This window comes from Hyla sarda, chromosome 1 (assembly GCF_029499605.1).
Source record: "Hyla sarda isolate aHylSar1 chromosome 1, aHylSar1.hap1, whole genome shotgun sequence".
In the NCBI taxonomy this organism is placed as follows: Eukaryota; Metazoa; Chordata; class Amphibia; order Anura; family Hylidae; genus Hyla; species Hyla sarda.
Window position 1 is genome coordinate 72547378 of NC_079189.1, and position 21060 is coordinate 72568437.

General features: G+C 41.8%; 1 protein-coding gene across 6 annotated transcripts in view; it reads right to left on the reverse strand.

The window, feature by feature from the left end:
• Positions 1 to 5616: 5616 nt before the first annotated feature.
• SEPSECS (Sep (O-phosphoserine) tRNA:Sec (selenocysteine) tRNA synthase) overlaps positions 5617 to 21060 on the reverse strand; it is a 61615-nt gene continuing 46171 nt past the window's right edge. For all 6 annotated transcript variants that reach the window (XM_056555898.1, XM_056555862.1, XM_056555905.1 and 3 more), the window contains exons 9-10: positions 18093 to 18183; positions 5617 to 6074 (exon numbers count right to left, since the gene is read on the reverse strand). In XM_056555898.1, the coding sequence (XP_056411873.1) occupies positions 5768 to 6074; positions 18093 to 18183 (398 nt within the window). In that variant the 3' untranslated portion in view covers positions 5617 to 5767. The remainder of the gene's footprint in view (positions 6075 to 18092; positions 18184 to 21060) is intronic.

Here is a 21060-nt window from a genome sequence, read left to right on the forward strand (position 1 = left end):
ATTCTAAGCATCATAACCAGAAACTGGCTAGAGGGTGAGAGGCTGCAGGACCCATAGGGTATGTTCACACTGCGGAATTGGAGAGGAATTTACTCGAGTAATTCTGCTCCAAATCATCTAACAATGAAAATTTTCATTTACTTTAACCCCTTAAGGACCAAGCGTTTTTTCCTCTTTACCTTTTAAAAATCACAACCCTTTCAATTTTCCACCTAAAAATCCATACGAGGGCTTATTTTTTGTGCCACTAATTCTACTTTGTAATGACATCAGTCATTTTACCCAAAAATCTATGGAAAAAAAAATAATTGTGCATCAAAATTGAAGAAAAAAACACCATTTTGTAAATTTTGGGGGCTTCCGTTTCTATGCAGTACACTTTTCGGTAAAAATGTCGCCTTATCTTTATTTTGTAGGTCCATACGAATAAAATGATACCCTACTTATATAGGTTTGATTTTGTTGTACTTTTGGAAAAAATCATAACTACATGCACGAAAATTAATACATTTAAAGGGTACCTCTTCTCAAAAAAACTTTTGATATATTATAGATTAATGAATGCAGAATAACTTTATAATTGCATGTTATTAAAAAGTATGCTTCTTTCTATTTCATTTTCCACTTTGAAGAAATGACCACTAGGGGTCTCCCTACCAGTCCTGGCAGCAAGCATTTCAGACTCATGCTGGAGTCCTAAACACTACGAGCTGCCAGTCTGCTTTGTTCACAAAGGAGAACACTCAGAGCTGCCAGCCTGCTTTGTTCACAGCCTGTTTGGCTGTGAACAAAGCAGGCTGGCAGCTCTGAGTGTTTAGGACTCCAGCATGAGTCAGAAATGCTTGCTGACAGGACTGATCGGGAAAAATACAATAGAAAGAAGCATATTTTTCATTAACATGCTATTGGAAAGTTATTCAACATTCATTAATCTAAAATATATCAAAAGTTTATTTGATGAGAGGTACCCTTTAAAATTGCCCTCTTCTGACCCCTATAATTTTTTATTTTTTCGCGTACGGGGTGGTATGAGGGCTAATTTTTTGCGCCGTGATCTTAAGTTTTAATCGGTACCATTTTTGTTTTGATCTGACCTTTTGATCGCTTTTATTCCTTTTTTTTATGGCATAAAAAGTGACCAAAAATACGCTATTTTGGACTTTTGAATTTTTTTGCACGTACGCCATTGACCGTGCAGTTTAATTAACAATTTTTTAGTTCGGACATTTACACACGCGGTGATACCACATTTGTTTATTTTTATTATGTATATATATTATTTATATGGAATTTGGGAAAAGGGGGGTGATTTTAACTTTTAATAAGGAAGGGGTTAATGTGTGTTTTTAAACTTATTTTTATATTTTATTTTTTCTACACTTTTAGTCCCCCTTAGGGGACTTTTAGGAGGAATCATTTGATTCATCATACAGATCAATGTGGTGCCATAGAACCACATTGATCTGTGTGCTCTGCGCTCGCTTTATCATTCTGAGTGCTGGAGCCGGCACAGGAACAGAGGTAAGCCCCCCCACAATCATGCTGCAGGGGGGGGGGAGCAATCCACCCCACTGGACCACCAGGGATGGGATAACGGCACCTTTAGGCGCCGCTGTCCGCTTTGACTGCGGTGATATAAAAGGTTAATAGCCGGCCGCGTCGATCGCCGCATGTCGGTTATTAATGCCGGCCCCCAGCTACAACAATCAGCTGGGGGCCGGCCGGTATGACGTGGGCTCAAGTCGGGAGACCACGTCATACCCAGTTAACGCCACATGGACGAGCATAGATGGGTTAATAGACTTTCTGCTGCCCTGTTCACACCAAGGGATTTCTGCTAGCAGAATTCGGACGCTAAATTCTGTTCCGCCTCAAGATAGAACATATTCATTCTTCAGGAGGAATCCGCTTGTAAAAGCCCATTGAAGTCAATGGGTCATTTTTTTTTTCTGAGGAAATCAGTTTCAAGCTGAATTCAAGCGGAAATGGCTAAACTTGCTCCCCAACATCATTTTCAATTCTGCAGATAAGAGCCATTCGGCCCATCTTGTCTGCCCAATATTCTGAATACTATGCATAGTTCCTGTCCCTTATATGAAGGATAGCCTTATGCTTATCCCATTCATGCTTAAACTCCTTCATTGTATTTGCAGCGACCACTTCTGCAGGAAGGCTATTCCATGCATCCACTACTCTCTCAGTAAAGTAATACTTCCTCATATTAGTTGTAAATTAGAGGGGCAAAAGTTTAAAATCAAATGTGGTAGTAATTTTTCTTTTACATATGCTCTCCTCCTTTACCCCATTTCCCTTTATCTATATAAAAGTTTCTATCATATCCCGTTTCGTCTTTTTTCCAAGCTATACATGTTAAGGTCCTTTAACCCTTCCTGGTAAGTTTTATTCTCCAATCTATGTCCTAATATAGTAGATATTCTCTGAACTGTCTCCCCAATATTCTAAAGCTACTGTTTGTAAGCCACCAGCATACCATGTGCCCTGGGTCTTACCTGCGACGAGCGACATTCTGGGTGCCATGTGCGTGTTGTATTTCCTGGACTTCCTGCTCTGTTTCTGCCAGTACTGCAGTTTCCCCTCTGTCCTCTAGGGGCTTTGTGTGAGCACTGGCTGAGACTTATAGGGCCAGTGTGAACTCCCTATTAGTTTCCAAGCCAATTCCTGCCAGGCACCACCTGTATAATGAGGCCACACCTAATGTTTTGGGCCTCAGCAAGATTCTGCTTTTGTCTGTCTGCATTGCTAGGTCTCTGCCTGATCTGTATTCTGTTTGTGATCCGTTGCCTGTCTACTGGACTTTATTTACAAGGTGCATACAAACACCATTATCAGCATTGCTGTGGCTGGCACTAAGTGTCAGTTTAGCCCCATTCTGCCTGCCAGGCCGGCTGCCACTTGTGGCACAGTGGGTCCACACCCCGTGGGGCGTGACATATATTTATATCCTTCTGGAGAAACTGTATCCAGTATTGCACACAATACTCCAAGTGAGGTCTCACCAGTGCTCTGCACAGTAGCAGGAGCACTTCCCTCTCAACTGCTAATACCTCTCCCTATACACATGAGCACTTCCCTCTTTCTACTGCTAATACCTCTCCCTATACATTCAAGCATTCTGCTAGCATAAAGTGTGCTGGAAGAATGGGCGGGCAGGGCAACCAGGGCTCTGTGCAGGATATTGGCTTGTCAGCCTGCTAGTCCTCAGTGCACAGAGCCCTGCTTGTCCTCAGTGTATAGAACCATGCTTGTCCTCCCTGCGCAGAGCCCTGCTTGTCCTCCCTGCGCAAAGCCATACTTGTCCGCCTTGCGCAGAGCCCTGCTTGTCCTTAGTGCAGAGACATGCCCTGCTTGTCCTCAGTGTACAGAGCCCCGCTTGTCCTCAGTGCACAGAGCCCCGCTTGTCCTCAGTGCGCAAGGCCCCGCTTGTCCTCAGTGCGCAAGGCCCCGCTTGTCCTCAGTGCGCAAGGCCCCGCTTGTCCTCAGTGCACAGGGCCCAGCTTGTCCTCAGTGCACAGGGCCCCGCTTGTCCTCAGTGCACAGGGCCCCGCTTGTCCTCAGTGCACAGGGCCCCGCTTGTCCTCAGTGCACAGGGCCCCGCTTGTCCTCAGTGCACAGGGCCCCGCTTGTCCTCAGTGAGCAGAACCCTGCTTGTCCTCAGTGTGCAGAGCCCTGCTTGCCCTCAGTGCTCAAATCCCTACTTGTCCTCACTGCAGAGCCCTGCTTGTCCTTAGTACACAGAGCCCTGCTTGCCCTCAGTGTACAGAGACCTGCTTTCCTCAGTGTACAGAGACCTGCTTGTCCTCAGGTGTACAGAGACCTGCTTGTCTTCACTGCACAGAGCCCTGCTTGCCCTCAGTGTACAGAGACCTGCTTGTCCTCACTGCACAGAGCCCTGCTTGTCCTCACTGCACAGAGACCTGTTTGTCCTCAGTGTACAGAGACCTGCTTGTCCCACAAAATGTCCTGTATTTTGTCCCAGGTTCACTTTAAGTGTTGGAAACCTTTAACCCCTTAAGGACTCAGCCCATTTTGGCCTTAAGGACTCAGACAATTAAATTTTTACGTTTTCATTTTTTCCTCCTCGCCTTCTAAAAATCATAACTCTTTTATATTTTCATCCACAAACTAGTATGAGGGCTTGTTTTTTGCGCGACCAGTTGTCCTTTGTAATGACATAACTCATTAGATCATAAAATGTATGGCGCAACCAAAAAACACTATTTTTGTGGGGAAATTAAAACGAAAAACGCAATTTTGCTAATTTTGGAAGGTTTCGTTTTCACGCCGTACAATTTATGGTAAAAATGACGTGTGTTCTTTATTCTGAGGGTCAATACGATTAAAATGATACCCATTATTACATACTTTTATATTATTGTTGCGCTTAAAAAAAATCACAAACTTTTTAACCAAATTAGTACGTTTATAATCCCTTTATTTTGATGACCTATAACTTTTTTATTTTTCCGTATAAGCGGCGGTATGGGGGCTCATTTTTTGCGCCATGATCTGTACTTTTTTTTGATACCACATTTGCATATAAAAAACTTTTAATACATTTTTTATAATTTTTTTTTAATAAAATGTATTAAAAAAGTAGGAATTTTGGACTTTTTTTTTTTTTCGTTCACGCCGTTAACCGTACGGGATCATTAACATTTTATTTTAATAGTTCGGACATTTACACACGCGCCGATACCAAATATGTCTATAAAAAAAATTTTTTGCGCTTTTTGGGGGTAAAATAGGAAAAAACGGACGTTTTACTTTTTTATTGGGGGAGGGTATTTTTCACTTTTTTTTTACTTTAACTTTTACATTTTTTTTACTTTTTTTTTTACACTTGAATAGTCCCCATAGGGGACTATTCATAGCAATACCATGATTGCTAATACTGATCTGTTCTATGTATAGGACATAGAACAGATCAGTATTATCGGTCATCTCCTGCTCTGGTCTGCTCGATCACAGACCAGAGCAGGAGACGCCGGGAGCCGCACGGAGGAAGGAGAGGGGACCTCCGTGCGGCGTTATGAATGATCGGATCCCCGCAGCAGCGCTGCGGGCGATCCGATCATTCATTCAAATCGCGCACTGCCGCAGATGCCGGGATCTGTATTGATCCCGGCACCTGAGGGGTTAATGGCGGACGCCCGCGAGATCGGCAGCCGGGATCAGCTGCGCATGACACGGGCATCGCTCCGATGCCCACGGTTATGCTTAGGACGTAAATGTACGTCCTGGTGCGTTAAGTGCCACCGCACCAGGACGTACATTTACGTCCTGCGTCCTTAAGGGGTTAAAAAGAGGAGTGATGTTCAACGATACAATGAAGCTCTGCCTACTTCCCTAGTTATTAGCCTTGTCTTGATGGACGTGTTGGCTGTACCTTGTAAAAGGCTAATAGTAAAAAAGAATGTATAAAAAGAAATACAACATTAAAAGATTTATTTATGAAATAAATCAAAACATATAATGCAGCCCTGGGCAATGAGAATATATGGGTAAAAGGCACTTCAATGTCATACGTTTTGTATAAAGCTGGGTTTCCCACATTCCATCGCCTACTGAAAATTATGAACACATGACTCATCAACAGAAAGTGCCTCTTTTTTATCCAAATTATATAGGTTCTAAAATAAGGAGATTTAGCACTCTTAAAAGCCTTCTACACATAACTCATGACAAGTGTGGATGCAGCCAACTGCATTGCAGAGATTCCGTCTAGATCTTCAGCTTTTATATAGTGTTAGGCCTCAGCTTCTACCTGCACAGAAGCTGTAAAATCTTTGGTTAATTCTGTAACATCTTCCTCCAGTGTTGCAATTGCCTGAGGCATTTGTCCAGAACCTGAAGCATCAATCTCCGAGTGTTTCCCTTTCTTGCATTGCCTGAGGCATTTGTCCAGTCTTTTGATGAACAGGTCAATATCTTGCTTTTTAATACCAATGGCTGATGCTGCATTCAGGTAAGCGCATGGATAGTCATTGCTGTGGGACATAAAGCCCTTAAAGACATATCCGCTCACTGTTTGTGATGTTCCAAGTGGCACAACCCTGGAAAAGATTCAAGTGAAAAAAGTCAGAGCTAAACAATAAAAACCCAGACTACCAATTCCTACAGTAATAGGAATAATATCAAAAATACATATACTGGATTTAAAAAGGGTTCTATACTTAGCTAAAACAATGTTCTTTAAAGGAGTACTCTGTTGCTCAGCGTTTGGAACAAAAAATGTTCCGAATGCTTAGAGCCGGCGCCAGTAGATTGTGACGTCATAGCCCCACCCCCTCATGACATCACGCCCCGGCCCCTCAATGCAAGTCTATGGGAGGGGGCATGACAGCTGTCATGCCCCCTCCCATAGACTTGCATTGAGAGGATGGGGCATGACATCGTGGAGGGGCGGGCCTATGACATCATGAGCTTCCGGCGTCCGCTTTAAGCATTCGGAACATTTTGTTCCAAACGCTGAGCTGTGGAGTACCCCTTTAAGGTACCAAGAACATTCGAGAAAAGCTTCCCACACCTGGTGATTTCAGCAGAGCGAGTGACCATCTAATCCCCTGACAAAATGATTTTGGGAGAAAGAAGGATTGGGCTTGCTGAATTTTAATGCCCAATAATTCTCTTATTTATGCCTTTGTCAGAGGTTTACGGCTGCAAGGCTCTGCGTGCCAGTCAAGGAGGGGCTGAAAGGTAAGGACAAGCAGGAAGGAGGCAAGCCAGGCTGTGGCACTTGGGCAACTAGACTCAACAACCTTGACACTTGGCTGAGAAATAAAAAGGTGATTTTACAAGTTTGCCAACCACCATCAGCTCCTGAAAAAGTCCAGTGTGCTTTTATATCCTAACAGAAATCTAATGGTGTCTGCAGCTCTCAAAAGCAAATACAGCTGACAGATTCCTTTTTAACTAGTTTAAGCCATTGAGAAAGGGCAGGACTGTTAGTAGACTTTCACTACATCATAAAACAAATTGTGGCACAGAGCAATAGACTACAAATGCTTGTTTTTCTCACAATCTGTGTAGCCAAAAATTAAAGTGTCAATAACACCTAGAAGGCAGGTCTCAGGGGAAAGCATCCTAGGAAATTAAAGCGTTGATGCATGAAGGATAAAACAAAGGACCAACGTTAGAATTCTTTATACTACTTACAAAGTACAAGAATACACTAAACTTGTACATGCTTTTGTCCAAAATTGAAAACAAAAAAAGAGTGTGCAAAACAGGCCATGGGAAAAAGTCTTTCCCTAACATTCAAGGCACTCAATAACACTGCACCCATCTGTTTACTTATATCTCCCCTTTTGTGCCTGGCTCAAGGAGCAAGCTACTGCCATCATCCATTTTAACCACATCCAATTGCAAGGTCAACCATCTCCCTTTATAACGAGTAAACATTTGGGGATTTTGGAAATGTTAAAAGTTGTCGTTTGTCAGATAAAGTGGTGCAGGAAAACTTCAGTGGTTGTTTATGTGGTCCTGCTTGCCTGATACGGAGTAATGTGACAGACTGACTAAACATGTCCTGATCTAGGATAACGCTGCTCCTATTGGGTGGGAATTAAGCCACAACCCCAAGTCTTTTCCTGTGACAGGCTTCCCTATTCTATAAGACTATGTAACAGCACAAAGAAAGATGAAAAAAGCAAAAAAAGAGAGAAATGAAAAGCCGGCCACTCACTTTTTCATTTCTCTCTCTTCTTATGAATATTGTATTCACTGAATACTGCAAGTAGCCTGAGCACCACCTACACCTATTGCAAGAACCAACTACACACCCTATCCTATGTACCTCCAGCAGTTCTGAAATCGCAGTGCCGAGCGGGCCTTTTTCTTTTGCTTCTTTCTTAAGATGTAAAAAGCCCCTTCTTCATGGACACCAAAAACAATACCTAGGTACAAGCAAAACCACATTTTCCTGTTCTATTCTGTAACTTTTCTCCGCTTCCTCCTTCCCTACAAAATCTCCACCCCTATAATTTTTGACTATTATTTTTATTATTTAGGTTTAGAGAACCCTTGGTTTCAGGGAACTGTACATATGATAAGGGGTTAAAATACATATGCCAGCACAAATGCCAGCACAATGAGTGTGAAATAGAGTTAAATGACAGACTGATACAGAGGGGAAGAGGGCCCTGCCCACAAGGATTTAGAATCTACAAGAGTAGGGTAAGGATACAGTAGGTGAAAAGCTGGTCATCTGTGAGCAGTTATGAAAGCAGCCATTCACAATATGGGAGAAATCTTGAAGATTGTTGTGCGGTAAGGCGAGGGGAGAGCACAGGTGGAGGTTTTGTGAGGATCAACTATTATCAGAGTGACTATATCAAGAGATCAGGTCAGATGTATGGAGGGGACAGGTAATGGATGGGCTTGTATGTCATTCTTAACAGTTTAAACTAAATTTGTTGGGCAATGGGTAGCTATTTAAGGAATTGGCAAAAAAAAGAGCGAGGGGAGAGGTGAATTAGTTAGGAAGCAAAGTTGAAGATGGAAGCAAGAGTGTCTGACGGAATGCCAAAGGAGGATGTTGCAGTAATCCAAGTAGAAGTTGTTCAGGGCACATACCAGTAGTTTAGTTGTGTCAAAATTGAGAAAAGTGCGGATTTAAGAAATGTTTTACAAGGTGGAAATGGCAGGCGATGGAAGGGTTCTGGATGTGCAGTGTAAAAAGAACAGAAGGACTGTGTAGACAATGTATTCCGTTAAAAGTGGGAGGAGAAGAAGGAATATATAGCTAACAGACATTCTGGGATCATGGCTAGCAGAGAGATCACATCAGACCCAGAGAGTCAAATTTAAGTGATACTTGAGGCCATGGGATTCTGTGGTCTATCCAAGGCCAAAAATATAGATTGGAAATATAAAGGGCCCCAGGACAGAGCCTTGAGGGACTAGTGAGAGGAGGAGAGGTGAGGTGGCGGTGTGTGAATGGAGACACAATGGGGGTTATTTCCTAACATTATCTTGAGTCTTTTTTTCTCGGGTTTTGCGCCCAAATTGTTTCGCACAAGGGAAGTGATCTTGGGAGAAAGAGGCATGGTCCCGACAAAAAAGGGCGTGGTCCCAACAGTTTGGAAAAATCCAAACATATTTACCTATGTTCCCACATAAAAAGAGGAGGATTTGAGCTCTGAAAAACCCGACAGCTCAGGGCAGTTGAAAGAAAAAACATTAGGGAAACATTAGTAAATACCGTGGGAAAATACCTGTTGGGAATCCAAACCCACAAAAGAAAACCACACTCCACCGTTAGTAAATCACCCCCAATGTACAAATGGTGAAGTACAAGAAGATCCAGGAGAGCCTGTGACACCGAGGGATGAGAGAGTCTGTAGAAGAAGGGAATAGTTGACTGTGTGCAAAGGCATAAAAAAGATGAAAAGGAGTATTGGTTTGAGAATATTGGTCAATTTGGTGAGAGCAGTTTCCTGGATATAAAGTGGAAAGACAGTTTAAGGTAGACATTCTGATCACAGCGAAGTCTATTGGGTGGCTGCTCTGTTACCTGATCTGCAGTTATATACATATATTAAAGAGGTTGTGCGCTGCCCTGCCTTTCGGAGCTCCGCTTGCAGCGTCCGGAAGTTCATTACTCTGAACGGTGTGCGGGCTTCCGTGTTCGCGGCCGCCCCCTCGTGACGTCACGACCGCCCCCTCAACAAAAGTCTATGGGAAGGGGGCATGACAGCGGTCGCGACCCCTTCCCATAGACTTTGGTTGAGGGACTGGGCGTGACGCCACGAGGGGCCGGGCATGACGTCACGAGGGGGCGGCCGCGAACACGGAAGCCCGCACACAGCATTTGGGGTAATGAACTTTCGGACGCTGCGAGCAGAGCTCCGAAAGGCAGGGTAGCGCACAAAAAAAAGAAGTTCTCTAATTCCACATAAAAACTGAAATTTAGCAACTTCGTAAATCACATACCTACCTAAAATAATCCTACTGCACTGCTCTTATGGTGTGTCAGATGACACCAGTGTTAATTTTTTCCTCTTGTTCCTATGACATTATGTACACTGCATCCAGCATGCATTTTGGGGCAGTGTATAGTTACCTCAGATATAAAAAAAAAATATATATATATATATATATTTTTTTTTTTTATTAGAAAGGTGCCATACCTCGATGTTCTCATAGCATGTATGGGACGACTGAGGTATGGTCCATTTCTAAATATGTCAATGCTGATGCACAAACTCAGAGGAGGAAAAGGAAAAATCCTCATCAGTGCAATGGGGATTAATTCAGAAAAGTAAGTAATTTACAGCCAGATGCTGATACATGTTCGTTTTTTCTAGTCCGTTTCTTTTTTATCATTTATTTCATTTTTTTGTACAATATTATGAAGGCGACCATCTTGCCTGAGCTTTCTGCAGAGCATTTAGAACTATGCTTTACAGCAAACCTAATAGACACAAGCTCAATAAATATTGCTATTGACTTTTAGGCATGCTCTGTCACCTGTCCGGAGTTCAGTGAGCAAGTAGAGGGGTTAACTTTTATTGTCAATTGCCTGATCCCATCCTATCTATATACTTTTACTCAGGGTCAAGTCTTGGGGGGAATAAAGTGTGGAAACACACCCAAGATTGTCACTCAAGGGCTGGTCCTGCTAATGGGAACGGTGTTCATGCTGTGGAAAAAGTGCAGGAACTCAGTTCCCATGTGTTCCTGCAGGACTTGAGCCCTGCTTGTAATACTTTTCACTGTAATCCTTCCTGTGATAATAAAATAAGGAGAATGATGGAAAGTGATCTTTACAGAGCAAAAAGTGTATGCTTATTATTAGGCTCAGTTGCCAGAATGAAAACTAAGATTTCAGGATTAATTTCTAATATGGATAGTAAAATGGAAAATATGAAAATACAATTCACAAGTTACTTGTGGAATTGTGTTGGGCTATGAAAGGTTTCCAAGGCTTTTCTAAAAGAAGAATGCTAGAAACAATGATAAGTTCATCACCAGGGCTACCCTATGTGGAGGAAACCGTCACACGGTGCACTGGGGGATAGAGTTATGAGCGGTGTAGCAGTGTTGATAAATCTCCCTATTGTTTTTTCCCCAGATGCAGCAAGCTTTTAAATGTATTTCTGCGGCTAGAATTCTCAGTAGGGCGAATGTATAAAGAGCACCATCTGAGACATGCATTATTTTACACCATCTCTAAAATACCATTTCTTTGAGCTCCTCCTCATACTTCTGGGACACGGCACGCATGATGAGAGAAATGGATTGTTAAACTTGCTCAATAACCCAAGGTTATTAACTCCTTCCCAAAGCTGTCAATCTTGACAGCAGTATTTTTATTATTTCTACCCAATCTTTGAGCAGCTAAAACCTTAATTTTTTTTTCTGTAGACAAAGCTGTAGGAGGTCTTGCTTTTTACAAGTTTTATATATTGGCACAGTTTAGTGTACCATATACAGTAATGTACTAAAAACTTTTGTGGAGTACAATGGGAAAAACAATACATTTCCACCATGTAATACCACTGTGCGGGAACAAAAGGGCACAATGCTGTGACTTGTAGTCCAATGATGGGACTTAGTCCTAATGGGGGGAAGCTTAGCTCCCAGGACCAGACCTCAGGTCTGGGGGCAAGTAAATCCAGAAAACAAAAAGGAGAAGCAGCACTACAATGTTCCATTGAAGAAAAAAAAAAAAAGCAAGGTTTATTCAACCATCAAGTGAAAAATTGTGACATTTGGATGAATGGAATCATTCTCAAGCTATTGACCCAAATTTAAACCTGGGCCATTACCTTTACTCAACGGGTCAGTAGATTTCAGTCAATTCCAAATGGATATAGTTCAACTACTTTAGTGGTATGTTTTACTACTTTAGAAAAAAGAAGAAAAAAAACTTACAAAAATTTGCCTCGAGTAGCCATATTCACTTAGGGTTTATTGGGTGTTTTTTTTTTTTTCTTACAGAGCAAGCTGTAGTTTTATCACTTTTTAATTTTTGGGGGGCAAGAGAAGCAAATAAAAATGATTCCCTTAATTTTCTTTGTGTTTATCAAATGTAAAAAAATATTATTTCAGATGCTGTAATACCCAATTTAAGACCTACTTTTTAAAGTCATGAATTTTATTTTTATTGCATTTTTTTAGTTTTTTCTTTAAACTGTGTTTTAACACTGTAAACTTTTAATCTGTTGTAAAATACACTGTATTGCATTGTGCCAGACTTCCTTTTTACAGTTTTCCAGGGAGAGAAAAAGGGGTCAAAAGTACCTTACAAATATGAAATAATGCATATTTGTCTGAACAATCTCCTGTCACTGCCATTATAATGTATCAGGCAGATAAGTATGCATTATTTTTAGAGCAAAATCCTTAGAAAACCCTTTTACAAACTATGGCAGACCTGGTGGATTTTATTAGGCCCCTAGATGCTACACCAACCTGATGGTACCCCTACCCCCTTCCCTCCCTAAATGCATTGCAAGGGACTGATAGAGGGATCCATTGCCGTGGTGTTGTCACTACTGACAGTAGCATCTAAGGGATTAAACAGCTGGGATCAGAGTTTCCCTGGATCCTTGCTATTGCAGCTGAGTGACAACTTTAAGAATGGGAACAGCTCCTAATGCCGCTCTATGTTTGATCTTCTACATCTAACTGACTTGTTCTGTAGAATCAAAAAAAGAGGTTAAAATAAAATAATAAAAATTATATAATCAAAAGTTTTGATGAATGTTGAGACCTCGATCAAGAGATCACATGCTTATCACCAATAGTTCTCCTGATTGGTGGGGGTCTTAGTATTGAGACCCCCACTGATCAAAAACTTTTGACATGTCAGGCACATGACAGGGACACTTTAAGGGTTCCATTAGTACAGGGAATTACATTTGTCCACTCGGCACTTTTATTATTTGGTTTCTATTAAAACCACAACAAAAGTAGTTCTAAAAAATAACTATAGATTTTATTATTACAATAATTTACTGATAAGAATATCTGATTGTAGAGATTATTGCTAAAATATTTCAAAGAGTAACACTACCAATGAGGTATGGGGCACACTGATGTATTACTGATTAAAGGGGATTATCCACCATAAGGTGATTTTAGTACGTACCTGGCAGGCAGTAATGGACATGCTTAGGAAGGATCTGCGCTTGTCTTGGGGATAAATGGTTATGTTGTGAGATTACCATAATACTGGGGCTAGCTTTTTGTGAACTGGCATTTCCAGTTTGAGTTTTCTTATTTGCCTACAAATCCCATAATTCCATTTTCCTCCCTCCCACACATCAGCCACCCCACCCATTGAAACATAAATGAGCTGCATCCATTCAAAAGACCTGTGGTTTTCAGCTGTTGCATTAGTTGCAGATTGATCTCTCTCCCACCAAGCGATCGCTTCACCCATTGAAGCAGACAGGCTCCCTGTCATCAGCTGACTAGTGAGTCAAGTCTCGGCCGCATTGCAACCTGGGAAAAATCTGAGACAACAGTCATCTTGTATGCTGTTAAAAATAAATATTGGGGTGAAAATCACAGAAGAATTGTGAGAAGACTGTCACACACAGGTACAGACACTATATTATGAACTACACTAACTTTACAGTCCCTGTAGCATAGTCAAATAAAAAAAAATCCTGGAATACCCCCTTCATTTTTCGTAATATTAGATAAATGTTACTGTCTAAAAATGGATGTCTTACATGAGTAAAGTTTTTTTTTTTTAAAAAGCCCTGCCTAAGTCCTATAGCTGTTTACTAGCATTCAGATAGCATTCAGCTGCTGTACTTCCCAGCAGTACAGACACTTTACCGTGTCAGCTGAATATGATCCACAAGGCTGCTTAATGCCGGACATGTGGATACAGCAGTTTTGTTCTAAGCTAGTCAAGAAAACTCAATAATTCAGAGTAATAAAGCATTTTGTGCTTAAAAAGGACCTGTCAGCATCCCTGACCTGTCTATATAGTAAATACGTATATTCTTTATGAAGTAACAAGTATGGAGCATCCTACGCTTCGTTGTTCCTTTTTAATTCCTCCCCAAAAAAATCTTAAGAAAATGACAACTGGGTCTTACAAGTTGGGGGGGGGGGGCATATACAATGAAACTGTTCAATAAAGTGACACCATGTTAATAGAGAGAACTGTAACATCTAGTTATCAGTCTAATAAGAAATGTAGATTTATTATTTCATAAAACAGACATGTCTTGAGTAGTATCAGGTCCTTCCCTTTACATAGTGTGGCAAGGAAAGGGTGTATTTCCCTTGCTAACTCTGGAGAATCCACCTGTGGCCTGATTAATGGGGTATCAGGAAGGGAAAGTGTGTTTAAAAGGAAAGGAAACAGAATAGTTGGAGCTCTCCCTTGTAAACAGTATGCTGGCTGTTAGAGGGGGAGACACACGGACCCTGTTTAGGTAACACGCAGAAGGAGCTGTTAGTGGTCCAAGAAGTGGTCTGAACTGTGAGTAACAGGTTGCAGGAGACACATGTTTAACTGGCTGAGGGTAGCTCACCAGTTCGTAGTCAGGGCATGCTGATATGTGTAGTCAGCGACCAGACAGTCTAGGACTTTATTTTGTTCCTGTTTATGTTTTGTTTTACCTGCAACCTGTGTAAATAAAGCCGGCGAGGAGCCAGACTTGTATGAGGAACTGTGGTCTGCTGTATTATTGTGAGGAACGTGTCCCGTGGCAAGTGACCAGGACGATCCCAGAGCTAATCCCCAAGGAGGAATCCTTACAATAGATGATTCTTGTGAAGAATGAAAGACACCAGCGAACATTCTCAAAAAGTAATTTTTCCCCACCATTATGTCAGAAAATGTCTAAATACTGTATACACCTGTAAGAATTTATGAGACACAAAAATTAAACAGATGTTAAGTTTTTGGCCTAAAGTGAAGAATTTAGACTTTTTAAATATTTCAGCATTGTTCACATTGTTTTTTTTTTAGGTCTCTGCCATGAGGACATAGCTAAGGTAAGTGACCAGTTTTTTTAGGTCTATCTGGCAATGAAGGGTTTTTAAAAATTGTTGTTTGTCAGCTGCACATCATGTGTAATAGGATCACCACTGATATAAATAACTGGCTGTACATACAACCCAGTAATCATTCAGGTAGCCCTGACCGCTCGGTAAGAATCTGCGTAAAAGGCTCCGTAAACAAGCGCTGATCTAAGACATCACAGCTCATATCCGGCAGGGGTCAGGCTGTGTAATACAGCCCTAAAGCATTGCTCTCAGATCAAAGATAAATGAAAAAAAGTTCAACAAATAGTTTGTCTGCTAACTGTGCCACATTCACTTAAAATGAAGCCTCAATAGGGGAAACCCTGGAGGTTTATTTTATATGGGTTTTCTGGGCTTTACTTAAAGGGGCACTAAGCCCCTAGACATCTTATACCCATTCAAAGGACAGAGGATAATATGTCTGATCCCCCCCACGATCTCTGGGCTGGCACTGCGGTGTTCTGAACAGCTTTGTGATGTTATGCCACACCCCTTCCAGTCATGTCTATGGAAGGAGGCATGAAGGCTATGTACTAGCAGTCACGCCTCCTCCCATAGACATCCCCTTTGGATAGGAGATAAGATGTTTAGGGGCAGAGTACCCCATTAAAGGGAATAGGTCAGCTCTATTTGACTGACTGATGTAGAGGGTTCAGTGCTGAAAGCCATACAGGAAAAGGTGGGGGAGGTAGAAGGCAAAATCCTGCAGTTCAGTACTGTTTCTATGACACTTGTGCTTGAACGGAAAACAGTTTTATAACTTTGCAAACAGCCACCATCATGGATTTTATCTCTCATGTTTGCAGCCCTAAGCATCATTTAGAGAAGACATATTCCCTTTAAAGTGTACCTCACCTTTTATGAAATAAATTAATAAAATGACTCTGTGGGGGAAAGTTATCAAAAACCTGTCCGGAGGAAAAGTTGTTGAGTTGCCCATAGCAACCAATCAGATTGCTCCTTTCAGTTTTCAGAGGCCTTTTTGAAAATGAAAGAAGTGACCGATTGGTTGCTATGGGCAACTCAGCAACTTTTCCTCTGTACAGGTTTTGATGAATCTCCCCACCTTAGTATGTCCATATTACCATAAGAATGGTTGACAAAGGGGTTTTTGTGATTGTACTGTTTTTGTCAATCTTCCTTGTAGTGCCCTGTTTATAGTAGGGTTGCCACTTGGCCAGTATTTTAAACTCCCTGCCGGTATGTAAAAATACCGGCAATGCAATGGCTGGTATTTTTTATAAGACCTCTGCGCTGTGAGAGAGCGGAGAGAGCTAAACCTGCCCCCTCCCTTTGCCAGCTGAGCTCCGATTGGTGGAGGCTTCTGCCAGATGAGCTTTGATTGGTGGAAACCTCTCCTTCACACACAGGCCTGTTATCTGCCTTCACGGAGCTCAGCAAACTCAGTGAGGGAGATGGAAGGAGGTTGACCCCTTCTGGCCGCCCTGATTCTACAGTGGTGCGATCCACTGCTGAGGTAGCCTGAGGGCTTACCTCATGTCCTGTGCCTGCTCCGGCGCTCTGAATGATAAAGCCTGGTAGGGCCAGACTTTATCAATCGAGCGCAGAGCACACAGATCAATATGGTTTTATAGAACCACATTGATCTGTATGAAGAATCAAATGATTCCTCCTAAGGGGACTAAAAATGTGTTTAAATCACCCCCCTTTTCCCAAGTTCCATATAAAAAATATATAAACATAATAAAAATAAACATATTTGCAGCACAGAGCCCATCCTTATTCAAACTCACGGCGAGAAACCCGGTATGAGTTTGAGTTTGACAACAAATCTGCCCGTATGAAGGCATATTTTGTTGCCCTTTGTGGATTTTCTGCAGCTAATTTAGCTGGCCTTTGACTTCAATGGGTATGAAAATCAGCAGCAAAACACAAAGTAAAATATGCATGTTTTAAATGTACCCTTATGCAGAATGATGGCTTGTATGGTGGTATTGCTCAGTCATGGTATGGTGGTGTTATCTAATCTTCGTATGGTGGTATTGCTCAGTTCTGGTATGGCAGTGTTATCTAGTCTTAATATGATGGTATTGCTCAGTTCTGGTATGGCAGTGTTATCTAGTCTTGGTATGGTGGCATTGTTCAGTCATGGTATGGCAGTGTTATCTAGTCTTGGTATGGTGGCATTGTTCAGTCATGGTATGGCAGTGTTATCTAGTCTTGGTATGGTGGCATTGTTCAGTCATGGTATGGCAGTGTTATCTAGTCTTGGTATGGTGGCATTGTTCAGGCATGGTATGGCAGTGTTATCTAGTCTTGGTATGGTGGCATTGTTCAGTCATGGTATGGCAGTGTTATCTAGTCTTGGTATGGTGGCATTGTTCAGGCATGGTATGGCAGTGTTATTTAGTCTTGGTATGGTGGCATTGTTCAGTCATGGTATGGCAGTATTATCTAGTGTTGGAATGGTAGTATTTTTCACTTCCTGTACAGAAATGTAATACGGCTCCATCCTCTGCCCGTCAACAACTTGTAGACATCACCACCACCATTGTGTCAGATACAGTTAGACACCACTTCCTTTCTTGTATGTGGCACTGCCAAAGTATAATGTATATAAGACCACAGCAGGTGGAGAATCCCAAGTGTCAGACAAATGCATCCAGAAGATGATGACTACTGGATGTCGGCAGGCAGAGGAGAGAAGGATTACAGGTCAGAAGTGTACCACTTTAGTCATGGTGGAAACTATTTGTAAGAAACTTTGGGGGGGGGGGGGGGGAGATAAAGTGCAGAAAACTACTTTACTGTTCTATTAGGTACAGCAGTTATGCACTGAACACAGGCTGCATGCTCAGAGCCTGTATTATCTAAGCCTCCTCTCCGCTTCTTGTGTTCCATCTTTGTGTCTCTGTTACTAGAGACAGAATTCCCCTAACAGGCAGTGCAGTGCACTTTCCAGAAATGTGAAACACCAAGTGGAGCTTTTATTTTATTTTTTTATTTTCTTTATTTTTTTTAAACATGAGTAAGGAATCATTTTTGGTAGTAATTTACAAGTTATTGGTATAAGAAGAAAAAAAAAAAAAAAAAAAAAAAAAACACAAACTTACCTGCCACCGGACACTTGTCTTGTGAAGAGCATAGAACCAAGCTGGGTGATGGCTTGACCGTCCTTCTCACTCAGATTCTTCAAAGACATAGCTTTACAGTTAAAAAGGGTGGAAGAAGAATTACTATGTAAAATGCCACATGTATGACATAGCTAGGCAAACTTCATAGAAAAATTAAGATAGGAGCATAGGAACATAAAATAAAGATATATACACATACATATGATATTGTACAAGCCATGATACTATAATGAAGAAAAGAAAGACGGGAGTGTCCCCTTACAGAACCTGTAGCATTATGCTTTATATGCTCATGAATCTCATAGGTGATATTTAAACAGCCTCTGATTTTACTGCTTATTTTATTAGCAATAAAGTTATTATTACTTTTTTATTAGGTATCACAGTAGGTGCAGAAATAAGATCTCTATTAGTCTTGGGCATTTGTTCTTTGCCTGCTGAACAGTTTGCAGATGTGAAATAAAATTAGATGCACACAGCCTGATACAATATAAATAAGATCCCTTTATCTTTGGGGTTTTATGTAAATGCAATGTAATGAAGTTATATAACTTTCTAATATACACTGTTTACCTCCAGGGGCTGATAACCTGCTCAGACCTAACAATTCTCAGTTTGCTACAAATAAATCCAGTAAAGGCAATGTATATTTGCTCTACAATCTACCGTCCTGACCAGATTATGCTGATACATGTTGCCTATACTAATGCACTGCAGCAAACATAGTTCAGGCTATTCACAGGGGTTTTCCTTGACTAAAACCTTCATGGCCTACCCTCGCCTACCTTTCTGTACATAAGCCCATTTCTACTTAATGTGGTTTATAGGTACACCTGAAGCATGCTAGACCACCATGTCCTCTTCATGCTGCTAATGTAAAAGTCCTGGGTTCTGAGTCACTCCAAACACAAATTGATGGTTTATGCCAGTGTTTCCCAACCAGGGTGCCTCCAGCAGTTGCAAAACTACAACTCCAGGCATGCTGGGAGTTGTAGTTTTGCAACAGCTGGAGACACCCTGGTTGGAAAACACTGGTCTATACCATAGAGGTCTCCTTTTATATGATAATATCAGGACTATTTTCTCACTTATTTCAGGCTATAAATAGCCCAAAGTCTGGGCTAATCGAAAAAAAAAGTCGTTTTTTTTGGGGGGGGGGGGGCTATAACTTTGGCTACAGCCGGAAAACTCTCGATGGTTTATGCCAGTGTTTCCCAACCAGGGTGCCTCCAGCAGTTGCTGGGAGTTGTAGTTTTGCAACAGCTGGAGACACCCTGGTTGGAAAACACTGGTCTATGCTATAGAGGTCTCATTTTACATGATAATATCAGGATTATTTTCTCACTGTTTTTCCTGATGAGTTCTATTAAACTCCATGAGAAAATGACCTCTAGTGTCCACACTTTAATTTTATGGCTGTAAAATTAAATGACGGGGCCTTTTTATTTGCCCATGGTCATATTTCACCACTTATTTCAGGCTATAAATAGAACAAAGTCTGGGCTAATCGGGAAAAAAAAAAAAAGTAGTTTTTTTGGGAGGCTATAGCTTTGGCTACAGCCGCAAAACTGGGTACAAAATATAGCTGAAAAAAATTCATTAAAAAGGGGGGCCATAGCATAGTAATTTCTGTGTGGCATATTCACAGGATCCCCACCAACTGAAAGAGCAGAGGTCTCGACTCTGGACTTGACTGCTATAGTCTATGGGAGTTACAAAATGGCAGAGCCAAGCACATGCAACTCTAGAATTTCATTCTGCAGGAGATGTAAACAGTGGTGTTGTCTAGTACCTAGTGAAAAAAGTCTGTCTATGTGCAGGAACATTCACACATACAGTATGACATTAGTGAGTCCACCCCTCACATTTTTGTAAATATATATTTTTTTAATCTTACCTGTGACAATACTAAAGAAATGACACTCTGCTACAATGTAAAGTAGTGAGTGCACATCCTGTATAGGGCTGCATTCACAACTCGTTTTCAGTCTACGGTTGCCGGTTCCGACTGGGGAGGGGTAAAACCGGGCACTCCCGTACCCCAGCCGGACCGTCGCTGAAATCCATCTACTTTAATTAGCCGACTGAAGTCAAACGGTGACTCCAGCCGGCTCATTTTTGACCCGTATGCGGTTTCCTGACCGGACCTAAAACCATAGTATGGGTGTTCCTGCACCCATAGACAGACATGGACATCTTTCACTGAGGTCGACAGACATGCCCCCTTCATTCAGCTCTATGGGAGAGGCAGGGTTGCACAAACACTGTATCTCCGCCTCTCCCATAGAGACACATAAAAAGGGGTATGTCTGCCACCGCAGAGCCAGGGCCCTGTACAGGAGATTGCAGGGGACCCAGAGTTCATACCTCTCCCACCGCGCGATCAGACACTTATCCTGCGGATAGGGGAGAAGGTTGTCCATCGCTGCAGTACTCCTTTAATGTTGCTGTCCCCTTTTAATAACTTAACACACAGCCATTAATGTCTTAACCTTGGCAATAAAAGCAATTACACCCCCTAAGTGGAAATGTCCAAATTGGGCCCAGTCTGTAAGTGTTCGGACCATACGTCACCCACTGCATCATATTGGTCTGCAGGGCTGTCATCCCCAAAGGAAGCCTTTTTTTTTTTTTTTTTTTTTTTAAAGATGAAGCACAAGAAAGCCCACAGTTTGCTAAAGAGAAGAAAACACTAAGGACGTGAATCAATGGTACCAAGTGCAGTAGTCCGATGAGAAGATAAACTTATTTGATTCAGATGGTGTCAAACTTGTGTAGAGACAACCAGGTGAGGAGTACAATGACAAGTGTATCTTGACCACAGTCAAGCATAGTGGTGGGAGTGTCATGGTCTGGGGCTGCATTAGTGCTACTGGCACTGGGGGGGGGGGGGGGGGGTCGGGGGGGAGAGACAGTTCATTGAGGGAACCATGAATTCCAATATGTA